Source organism: Cariama cristata, unplaced genomic scaffold, assembly GCF_000690535.1.
Source record: "Cariama cristata isolate BGI_N322 unplaced genomic scaffold, ASM69053v1 scaffold7464, whole genome shotgun sequence".
In the NCBI taxonomy this organism is placed as follows: Eukaryota; Metazoa; Chordata; class Aves; order Cariamiformes; family Cariamidae; genus Cariama; species Cariama cristata.
In genome coordinates, this window is record NW_009612320.1 from 21926 (window position 1) to 33320 (window position 11395).

General features: G+C 41.6%; 1 protein-coding gene across 1 annotated transcript in view; it reads right to left on the minus strand.

The window, feature by feature from the left end:
* The window catches only part of AGR2 (anterior gradient 2), a 5900-nt gene extending 506 nt beyond the window's left edge, over positions 1 to 5394 (minus strand). Inside the window, exons 1-7 of the mRNA XM_009698567.1 lie at positions 5349 to 5394; positions 3399 to 3533; positions 3070 to 3133; positions 2940 to 2992; positions 1935 to 2008; positions 1482 to 1545; positions 449 to 532 (exon numbers count right to left, since the gene is read on the minus strand). Coding sequence (XP_009696869.1) covers positions 449 to 532; positions 1482 to 1545; positions 1935 to 2008; positions 2940 to 2992; positions 3070 to 3133; positions 3399 to 3525 — 466 coding nt within the window. The 5' untranslated portion in view covers positions 3526 to 3533; positions 5349 to 5394. The remainder of the gene's footprint in view (positions 1 to 448; positions 533 to 1481; positions 1546 to 1934; positions 2009 to 2939; positions 2993 to 3069; positions 3134 to 3398; positions 3534 to 5348) is intronic.
* Between the last annotated feature and the right edge of the window lie 6001 nt (positions 5395 to 11395).

The following is an 11395-nucleotide window of genomic DNA, read 5'->3' on the forward strand; positions in this document are numbered from 1 at the left end:
GTGAACATCATCCATTTAATTTTGACTGGTGAGAACACGCATCTGTTAATGCAGACATGGAGACATTCAACGGGGCAGAGGTGGGAGCTGTGCAGCAGTGAGGGAGGGCTGTAGCAAACAAACCCTTCCCTGCTCCCAAAGGTCTCCTGACCTGGCCCGGCAGGGCTTGTGTGCAAGAGTTCCCAACGTTGCTCACAGTGAACACTGCTGAATTATGCAAGTTCCTACTGACTTAGGCTTTCTTTTAAAACAGATGGATACTTAAGGCTCCAGGGCTGTGCCATTGTTCTCTTCACCTCACTGAGTGAGGTCTAGCATCCTGTCTAATTTTAGTCAGAGTTAACTGTCTTTCAGCAAGTTCTGATTGCGAGAGTCTAATGCCTAGTGTTACTCCTTGTCACGTGAAAAATGTGACTGCTTTCAGAATATTTCAGAATACACTACTTACACAATGAAATGTCAGAGGGCTCGTATGCATAGAGACGGTTTGAGTATCTTCCAGTAATATCGGCTCTCACAGTCAGGGAAGGATCTGGGGAAAAAAAAAAAAGAGGATGAGAGAAGTTGTAGAGGACAGGACTAACCTTCAAGCAGGAGGAGATAAACCTGTCTGCACTTCTGCTTACTTCCTAAATGTTTCTGCAAGACACATCTGCTTCCACTAACAACCAAGAGATTGTTCTACAGAGTCACTGACATTTCAATTTTAAGTGTTGATTAAGGTTGATTAAGAAGGGGATAGGTTTAATTGTGATGAATGTTGATCAGCCTTGCACCCTGTGCCACTGAATTACTGTACCTGAATTAACTCCATAAGCTGAGGCTGCTTTCAAGCTACAAATGTGATCAAAAAAGAAATAAAAAAGCGAGCGATAATATGGCAGTTGCTTTGGTCTGTTGAAAATGGTCATCATGATTTATAAAGATATATTCATGATGCGTATGTGCGGTATGTGAGGCTACATATGCATTCTGGGAGAGGGAATACCCAGATACACGTGTGACCACTAATATGTCTCCAAAACGCAAATGCTTCGGAGGGTCTGTGCAGGTCAGGGGAGCACAGAACTGAGCACTGGGCTTTGAAAATCAGCCCCCGAAGCATCCGGTGTCACCGCTGTTCCTGCGATGTCCGACTTGTCTTGTCTGTGTTACAATCCAAAACCTGACGGGTTTACAGTATTTCTAGAGATAGGAGGATAAGCAAGGCTGAGCCAGTGCCTACACATTCTAGTGACTGTGGCATCATGTAATTTTGATGACACAATGGAATGAACAACATAATTTGTTAAATCCATGAGGGAGGAATGTTGGACCTGTGAAGCTAATGACCTGGCTGGGGTTGCTTTGAAATTTGATTCAACAAAACCAACTAGAAGTTTTGTAATTTTCATGGAATAAATTCCTGTTAATAAGCCCGAGGATTTGAGATGCAGCAGGGACTTCGATCTGAGATCAGCTTTGATGCTAGAGGTACTCACCTATGAACAAAATGCGAGGGACGTACTGGCCATCAGGTGAAAGATTCTTGTCTGTGGTTTCATACTTAAAGAAAACAGAGAAGGTTCCCAGTCAAGGAGGGCATGTTACATAAATATTTTTTTAATTCATTGTACTTTGTGTTATGAAATACAGCTCAAATAATACATTTTGCAGTTTAAGAGATTCACTGTCTGGGATGCAACCTTTTAAGAGCTGGAATTACAAATTGATAACAACAGTTCATGTTATCATTAAACTTTAAATTCCCTCTTATTTGGAGTTTATGATAACTACAGATGAAAAAGACTTATTACTAAATATATTATGCTTCAGCAATGGCCATTTTCCTAGCTGACTGTAGCTATTAAACTGCCTAATTATAGCTAGCGAAGCTATAATTAAAAGTAGAACTTTATTGCTTCCACTTTACAAAGTGTAACTGGGAAACTTACCACAAGGTTCAGGAGAATGAATTTTTCAGCCAATTTCTGTACTTCTTTATGTTCAGCAAAGGCCTTCTTGAGGGCTAGGGTGGAAACAAATCGGAATGAAAATTAAAAATATGCCCCTGAAGAGTCCTTGAAAAAGAAAATCAAGGAAACTGATAGAATCAAAATGAGAATTCCTGGTTTACAATTATAGCAAATGAAGATTTTAAGTTCATTCCAGGGGAAGATGATCAACTCATATTTTGCGGTAACGAGTAATTATAATGGTACAAAATGTCCTTCCTTCCTTCAGATAGTGCAGTTCGCTCTCAAATTTGTCTGCTTGAGTTTGAATTTGAGCTTTTGACCCTTCAAATGTCCTGTTCTACTGTTGCCATTTCTGGCTCCCATTCTTAAGGCACTGACAATACAGTGCGTTGGACTTCAGCCTGAAATTGAAAGGATTTTAATGCTTGTACAAAGATCCTTTGGGAGTTACTGGAGTTATGGATGGATGTAGATGCATGGATGGGCTCGCGGGAAGAAGGACCCTCAGGTAAATTCAGAAACACTGGGAAAAGAGCAATCCTAGTTACCAGAAATCCCGCAAGAGCTCAGTTTCAGCCTAGCTTGATTTAGTCCCTGGCTGAATTCAGTCATCAACGATACCGACAGCTCAATACGTCCTTCCCAATAAATTATTGTTTTTCACTACTCCTGGTCTTGCTATTGGTCTTGGCCAATTGTGATGCAAGCCACACCCAGATTTGTCACAGGTTAGAGCCTGCTGGCCTGTGCCCCTTTTTTGTATCCATTCTGTATCATGCAATACTGAATTACCCTTTCTGCACATCAGAAAATACCTACGTGGGACAGCGACTTGAAGAACACTCCCCGTGCTCATGCAAGTTAGTGTTTCACTAAGGCTTACTCAGCAAGCAGAATAGTGGCTGTTTTTTTTAAGCAGCATTCATCCAGAAAACGACAACCGGATGAATTTTTTTTTTTCCCCCAGTGCAAAGGAGTTACCTTGGCTGTGCGGGCAGTCATCCAAGTGGTGGATAATCATCAGGGGTTTGTTGCTGGAAAAAAAAGAGTCCTTGTTAGGGGCCTGGGGAGGGGTGGGGTGGGGCGGAGCAGGGCCGGGTGGGCGCGGTACCTGTGCTTGGAGCGGAAGAGGGCCTCCTCGTAGGTCTGGGTCCAGATGAGCTGGTCTCCCCAGCCTGCGGGGGAAGGACAGGTGGCGCCTTATAAGCGGGGCTGGCGGCCAGGGGTTCACGTCCTGCCCCTGCCCGCCAGGAAGGGCCTTGAAGGGAGGCCCTGCCAGAGGGCTTCAAATCAGGGATAAAGGGGGAGGGGGTGCTAGGAAATAGTAGGAAATGTATTTGCAGAAGGAGTTGCAAGGAAAATAATTTATTAGAATAGTATAGGAGTTAGAAGTTGAGCAGATTGAACTTTTAAAAAAAATTTTGTTTGTTTGTTTTTTACCTCTGGAGAGTGTCTGAGGCAGTTTTGGTTTAGTGGTAGTCTCCTTCGTCTCCTTGCCCGCATCCTTTGCCAGAGCACAGGAGACGGCAACAAGCAGCAGGATCATGGACACGTAAATCTTCTCCATGGCTGCTCCTGGAACAGATGAGAGAAAGTTCACATTGTCCTGGCTCCCAGGCTGGTGCTGGCTTTGAGGCACACGGCAGATAAGGAGGGGCAGAGCGGCAGGTCAAGTCACAGGTATGCAGCAGGGTGAGTCAGGGCTGCAAGGAACGGCAGGGGCCTGGGCTAGGGGGACGTCAAGGAGGCGGGAGGTTTGTGAGCAGATTGCCGGGAAGAAGCTGGCTGCTTTCTACTGCCCTGTTTGTGCCGTCGGGCTGTGGTCCTTTTCAGATGCGCATGTGTGTGTTAGTTTCTCTCTCTTCTTTTTACAGTCACAGGTATGCAGCAGGGTGAGTCAGGGCTGCAAGGAACGGCAGGGGCCTGGGCTAGGGGGACGTCAAGGAGGCGGGAGGTTTGTGAGCAGATTGCCGGGAAGAAGCTGGCTGCTTTCTACTGCCCTGTTTGTGCCGTCGGGCTGTGGTCCTTTTCAGATGCGCATGTGTGTGTTAGTTTCTCTCTCTTCTTTTTACAAATATTGTATTTACTCAGTAAAACTACTGAGTTTTGGCAAGTCCAAAAGTACTTGCAAGTCCTAGTAAGTTCACAGTTCTACCTCAGTCTCCCAGTGTTATATAGTAACCTAGCAGCAGGTGCTGAAAAATGAACTTAGCTCAGCTCTTCCTCCATTTTGCAGCGGGAGCCACTCAAACGAGAAGTCAGAATGTTAAGCTAGACTTTACAGCGAGCCATTGGCATACGCACAGCTTAATGCTGTTGTTGAAACTTCCAATCCTATCTTCCCCCTTAAAAGTATCATCTAATCCTTAAAAACAGCAGAATCTATAATAAAAAGAGTGGGGAGAAGTTGCTGTGTGAAACAGTGAGAACTGAAATGCAGTTTGGTGGTTTAAGCAAAACAAAGCAGGGGGCTTTTCCTGACCCAGACTCTGGGGCATAGACATGGAGATGAGACATGTCCGATGGGAAGCTCCTCAGCATTTCAGCTAGGATGCTTCTCTAAAGGGGTAAAACACTTCAGCAACATGACCCTATGTTTTCTCATTAAATTTCCTCCTAGAAACTAGAACACCAAAGTAATAGGTACAGTAAGAAAATCTCAGATATTCCAAAAGCCATTCAGAAAATTCAAAAAAGATTCATGCAGAAATTACAACAGGCTGACAGTTTTTAAAATTCAGACAATGAAAATTAAACTGCAGGGAAACAGAAGCATTGTTCTGAGTGGCAACTGCAGGAGGAGACATTAGCTGAGTTTCCACCAGTGCTACAGTGCTCTTTGGTACTGGGATGTCCAACAGACCTCAAACATCCAAAGAGTCACTGTTTCAAGGGCATGAAATATGACTCTTGCAGCAAACTTCCTTTCTGCCCTAAGAAATGTCTCCTTGGCAAGGAAGAAAATTGCACAAAGTTAAATTAAACCCAATGAATTTTCAGGGTTGCCTCAAGAGTTGTTTTGGCTAAAGCTGTATAGCAGAAGTAATGCTTCTTTAAGAAATAAGAAAAAGAAAAAGAAGGTGTGGAACAACCAGGAAATCAAAGACCAGACAATTTTTATGCTATTGCTGATGCAATTAAATCTGAACATTAAATCTGCTCTTTGAAAACTTTGCCTCTGGAAGGCTATGTGCACTTTCGCTAAGATTTCCACTCCCCAAAAAACCCTCTCCTCTCCTACTTCTTTTAACCTGCAAAGCCAACGTTTCTCTACACATTTTTCTTCACAGCAGGCTGTGCTGAGGCAGTCTTTTCTTTCCATTGATCGGCTGCCCCAGCCCCAGGTCACCTGGGCTCTCTTTCTAAAGCAGTGAGCGTGCGGTGCCTTACCTTGTTTACTCTCCCAGATGCCTGCCAGGGTGCGAAGGTGCTCCTGGTTACAATGTGGTGGCTGCTCTTCCTACTGCCTATTTATGCACCCTCACACACCCCAACTCCACCCACAAGCTTTGCATTTGAATACTACTTCCAAAGAGCTAAACTTTCCAGTTTTTTCCCCACCAAAAGGTACAGGGTTAATTTTGTAATTAAATAAAGTTACAATTTTCTGTCAGAAGTCGTATCTAAAGCTCAGAGATGTTTCTATAGACTTTTGAGACATTTATTGAAAGGTGATTTTAAAAGATTGGCAAAGATCCAAGTCCAGGTAAGCTTAAGTCAAGACTCCTGATTTGCCTGAAGAGTGATTTGGCTTTTTTTGATTGGTTGGAAAATCAATATGGGTTTCTGTTCTTTTAGTCCTTTGGAAAAGTTAAATTGATGACTCAGAACTTTAGATGTTAATTAGATGATTAACTGTGCACATTATAAAGAGATGTGTGTACACATGGACATATAACAGCACATAGGAAAATTGTAATAAAACCTAAAAGAAAGTTTGTAAAGATCCCCACAAAAACGTATTTGGAAGCTATAACAATAAACTGTGTTCACAAGCAGAGGTCTAAATAAACATTTAATTCAAATTGCATGTTTAATTAGTTGTGCAGACATTTATTTTTAACTACAACATCGTAATAAACTGTCTCAGGTTTCAGATGCACATATAATACAGTGCAATGCTCAGGAAAACCAGACCTTTTTAGGTGCTGGAAGGGCATCCCGACTGTTGTACTGACTGCAGATGGTCCTTCCTCAGAGGTCAATGCCATTCTGTCCTCAGCAATACATTCTGGAGCTATGCTATGTTCTCCTTAGTGCATGCCTCATATATTTCAGTGAGATTAAAATCACATATTCACGGGCAGTCAACAATTAACATTACTCAGCTGGGTAGATGAAATCCATCAGATACGGATTTTCCTGTTTGAAATTCACAGTGTTCTCTGATGGCTGCTAACAGCACCCATTTTTTATGAATATACTTAAGAGAATGTAGTGCTTTGGATCATGTTTTGTTTGTGTTTGTTTTTTTTTTTTAATCTTTCAGAAAGAGTAATTAGGAAAACAAGGTGCGGATGCAAAAAAAAAAAAATAAAAAATATTGCTGTTCCTTACAAATGTGCAGTAGTACCGTGCTTTGCTTAATGCTTGAGTTATTAGAAGGGTGAAACCAAAGCTGCCAGCGAGATCAGTCATTTTCACTCCCGTTTCTGTATGCTTCATGACAGATGTATGTTTTCCTGGTGAAGAAATGAAATGAGAGAGATGGTTGCATATGAATCTCTGCTGCTCCTCCAGCACTTCTCCCTGAAGATTCAGAGGTGTATTTCGTTAGCTTCTATATTGTGTATCCAAATCACATCCAGTCAGATTTTCTTCTAAAACATATACCAAAATGAGTTTCCAAGATCCCTGTTTGGACATGGGAGCACTCACTTTGGACAATCAGGTTACATCCTTAATCCACCTTAGTGTAGATGTAGGAGTCAAACATTAGGTATCCATTTCTGAGATCTTGGTCTCAGCTCAGGCAATTCGTAACTGCAATTTAATGTGATCTTGCTGACTGTCTTCTCAGATCACACCTAATAGCATTTGGTCGTTTCAAAGCCTGTAACAGAAGTTCAAGTTGCTCTCTGGTGATGTGAAGAGATAATGAGCAGGCAGACTCCCACCCACACACTTTTTAAAAAAAGTCGGGTTTTATCTAAAAATGCATTCTCAAAACTAAGCACCCACCTGCTCCTTGGCTCCTGCTTTAGATGTATTTCCATTTAATTTGCACCTTTGATTTCTCCTGTTTTCAGGAGATGCACTTATCTTAGCCTATTTCCATGTAGCTTTATGCTGGCTCTGGCAGAACTGTTTCCTACAGGAAAATAAATAATTTGCATTGAGCTACTCATAGGGACTTCCCTGTTGGCTCAAACCCCGTGATCTCAACGGAGGTAGCTGGCCATGTCTCTAAACCATCTTTGTGCCTTGTTAATGAGAGGGGAGATCAGCCTCTCCCACAGCTCCCTGCTTGGGTCCTGAGGCTGTACCCAGCCGGTGAGTTTGCTTCTGACTGTTTATCAGGGGCTAATTTCTCTGCCTCAGTGACTAAATCCTGCAGGAATTGCCCCAGGAGAGCTTGGAACAAAATAGGACTGTCCCAGAAGCTTTTTCCTTTTTTGCTATAAAGATCTGGTAAGACCTCATTGCCGTTAATATTTAACATCTTTACAAAACTGGTCACTGGATTTTTCCTTTGATTTTAATTTCTCTGATCTGAAGGTACCTTTGTTCATTAGGTTAGACAGAAATCAGCACAGCATCAGGTGACTGATGTTACAGCTGTTTTGAAGGCATTTTCTGAAGCACTTCATTTTTCCTTGTGTTTTTTAACACAGAAGTTTTAGAATTCAGCCGTTTCTCCTAATTTCATAACAAACATGTGCTTCTAAGTCTTCTGATCTGCTGCTCAGAATAAATAGCCAAACTTTGCACTGGAGGAATAAAAGTAATGAATGAAATGGATAGTCAGTCCCACATTAGCAATGCTGAATCAAAGCGAGAGACAGCCATATCTGGGAGTCAGCGAGCTTCCAGTGCTGTTAAAGTAGTAGTATATTGTAAGACACAGTGGTTGAAAGTAGAATACATCCATCTGAGAACTGGTCAAGCTTCATTTGTCAATGCTTTAACCACATGAACTGAATAGTAATTTTTTTGTCACTTGAAAGCTGCTTGGATGAAATGTGCTTGATAATTTTCCTGGAAAGCCTTTTATCCCAAAATTTAGGAACTGAGACACCTCTGACACCTATGGCAGATGCAAGTCCAGTTCTGTTTCCCTCTCCCCCGAAATCATTCAAATCCTTACCTTGCAGATTATAGGTAGGTGCTCTCTGGATTGGGATATGGCATGATGATTGATGCTCCTAGTCACGCATGTCAAGACCGTTTCTTTTTGTATAATAGTCATTTATGCTGGAGCAGGTATCAGACCCCAGATACCCCACTTCCCAGCTTAATTGTTCGTCTGTTAGGCAAGAAAGTGATTTTTCTCACATTGGCTGAGGAAATATTTGTTAATACATGCAAATGGAGACCACTACTAAAGGAGAGACTAGGAAGGACTTGGTATCTTATAAGTGGTCCAGATGTTCTCCTGAGAGTTGGAAGACCGTGATTCGACCGTTCTCCTGTCTACTTTATTTTCAGTACAAACACACATTTCAATACAGAGCTGGAAAGTCAAAAATTCAGCAGATTTCTACTGCTGAACACTTAGGGGCAGTAACTGGAGTTCAGGTAAATATCTGTTAAGAATCTAATGATTTGTCTTGAAGGATGATGATTTCCAAAATATGTCAGCTCAACACTTTCCTCTTTTTTGTTGAATGAATTACTCAATTAAATTACAGTACCTTCAGTTTATTGGTAATATTTTTCAAATTGGACAGCAGAAGAGATGGTTAGGATTTAAAATATGACATTCTGGCCTTTTGATCACTACTTTCAAAACACAAGACCAATCCATCAGGATTTTAATATCTCTGAAGGCATTCTTTTCCACTTGCACGTTTGTAATACAAATCACCGCCACCTGGTATGATTGACAGGCTGGCATGAAAAGCATGGAGCATCCTTTACATAGCTTCAGATAAAGGTGGGGATTTATTATGTAACCAGTTCTTATATTATACTCTATTTTGAGCTGTGAAGTACTGGGATGTCTGGAAGGCATTGCTGAATGACGTGTTTTAAAATCAATAAGTCATTTGAACACCCATAGTAAATATACTTGCTCTTGTATTGTTTAATGCCCTTTTCCACAACAGTAAGGAAACTATCACGATCTGTTACACCAAAGAGTGTCAAGATTTTCAGCATATGTGAGACTTATTTGCTTGGCTTGTGTTTGGTAAGAGAAAGTCTGATACTGACAACATTTAGATTTAACTTTGAAATGCTTTGTTCAGTCCCACAGGGAGGCAGTGAATGATTGAAGAGGAATTCTTTGATGAGAGGGATTGAGAAGCTGGGGGTGTACCATAGCCTGTGGAGAAGACTGTTTATCTGGTCTTCTGAACTGGGCAAGTCAGCTGTGATGGGCAAGGTTTCATGCCTGAAATTCTTGTACTTAAGTATTTAAGTAAATGCATTTTAATTAATTGAAATAACTATCTGTGTTTAAAACCAGAAAATTTGCTGTGCTCCAAGGTTAAAACCAATGACACCTCCCCGTCTGAGCAATTGATACTCAATTTTCAGTATTGCTAGAAATCTGTAGGCCAGCAGATTCCTATTTTTACTGTACTGTACTATATGAGGATGATGGGAAGACTTTTGTGTTTTGGACAGGTTAGTTTTGTACTTAGTATCACATGGAGAGTTTTTAATTAACCCCTTTCTGTTAACATGTTTATAAAACCTGCCTGTCTTGGCCCTTGGTTGATAAACTCTGTTACAGGTAAGTAGCTGAGCCACAATGCCCATAATTCAGGGAGTTTCCTGGAACTACCACCTTACTGTGTGCCTCCTTGTTCTTATTTCAAATTTACGTTTGGTTATCTGTAGGCCAGATCCCCTCAGTTTTCCTAATGCTTTACCTCAACGATCAGAAGACTTTGGCTTCTAGTGAGTATCAGTGACATGATGCCAGCTCTGACTCCCAAAATTGGTCCCTAAGTAGTACGGGATGGGAATCTCTTCATTCTTTTTATTCTTACTAACCTATCTGAAAGTTTACAAAAATAAAGGATTCCATCCTGGTAATTTTTTGTTGTTGTTTTTTTATTTTTTTTTATTTTAAATTTTTTATTTTTTGTCAATAAGCAGTAAATATGTCTGCTCAGTGAAATTCCAGCTGAACGCACTGACACAACTGCTTTCTTAGTCCCACTGCTGCTTGTGCGCTAATCTCACATTATTTAATATTGCTTTTGCTTTTGGGCTGATAGCCTAATCAGCATTACCTCTGCAATGAAACGTATTTGTTCTGCTGAGTTTGTCTCTGTTACTGGTAGTGTTGGTCTTTTTCGCCAAGCTGTGCAGACTCTTGTGGTGTTGACACCTTCTGGCCTGCGTGATGTGTTCCACAGCACCCTTCATCTTCTCCCAAATTCTTGACATTGCCTTGGCTTGTGTATTTGTCAAAGAATGTGCAGTTTTAGTCGATCACACAGGTTGCACAGTTTTAAGGGACTCCAGTGTTGAGGTTCAGCTGCCTTTCTGCAGTAGGTCTCACAGTTATCGTTAAGTCTTAGGTATTCCACCATATCCCCACCATGCCCACACCACAGTACTGTTTTTTCTCCCTCTACTTCAGTCTGAACCAGATGAGAGTCTTTGCTTGGACAATTACAGTTACCTTGTCAAGGTTAAATCTGTGATTTAGCAGTCTCATTTTCTGAGTTGGATATCCCAGATCCTGAATATAATCTGTTTTTTATCTGGGCCTCAGCCACAAAGTTGTAAAACTGACTCTTCAAATTTAGATCAGGGAATCAGGGATAAAATCCTCTATGTTATCAGCTTCTTACCTTTTTTTTTTTTGAGGGGAGGGGGGGAGAGGGAGTTTTTTCTCTCTGCCTCCCTCGCCCAACTGCAGTACTCTAAGTTTCTATTTAATGTGACAACTGACATCCTCTACTAAAATTCAAGTTGGCTGGGCTTGTCTAATCTGTCAAAGAGGAGGATAAGGGACTATCTAATAGCAGCCTGCAACTACTTGAATAGATGCTGCAAAGATGAAGGATCTAAACTATTCCATCAGTTTGAGGACCATGAGCTGTGGCTTGGGAGTTTCACAGTGGACGTCAGGAAAATCATCTTCATGAGGAGGGTGGTGTAGCACTGGCACAAGCTATCCAGAGAGGTGGCGGGACAACTCTACTGTCAGGTTTCCAAGAGCTGGTTCAACAAAGTTTGAATCTTCATGTCATTATTCAGTTATCATGCAGGAGGACGGGGCTGGAAAGAGTACCTTCATCCTCTGCCTGACCTTC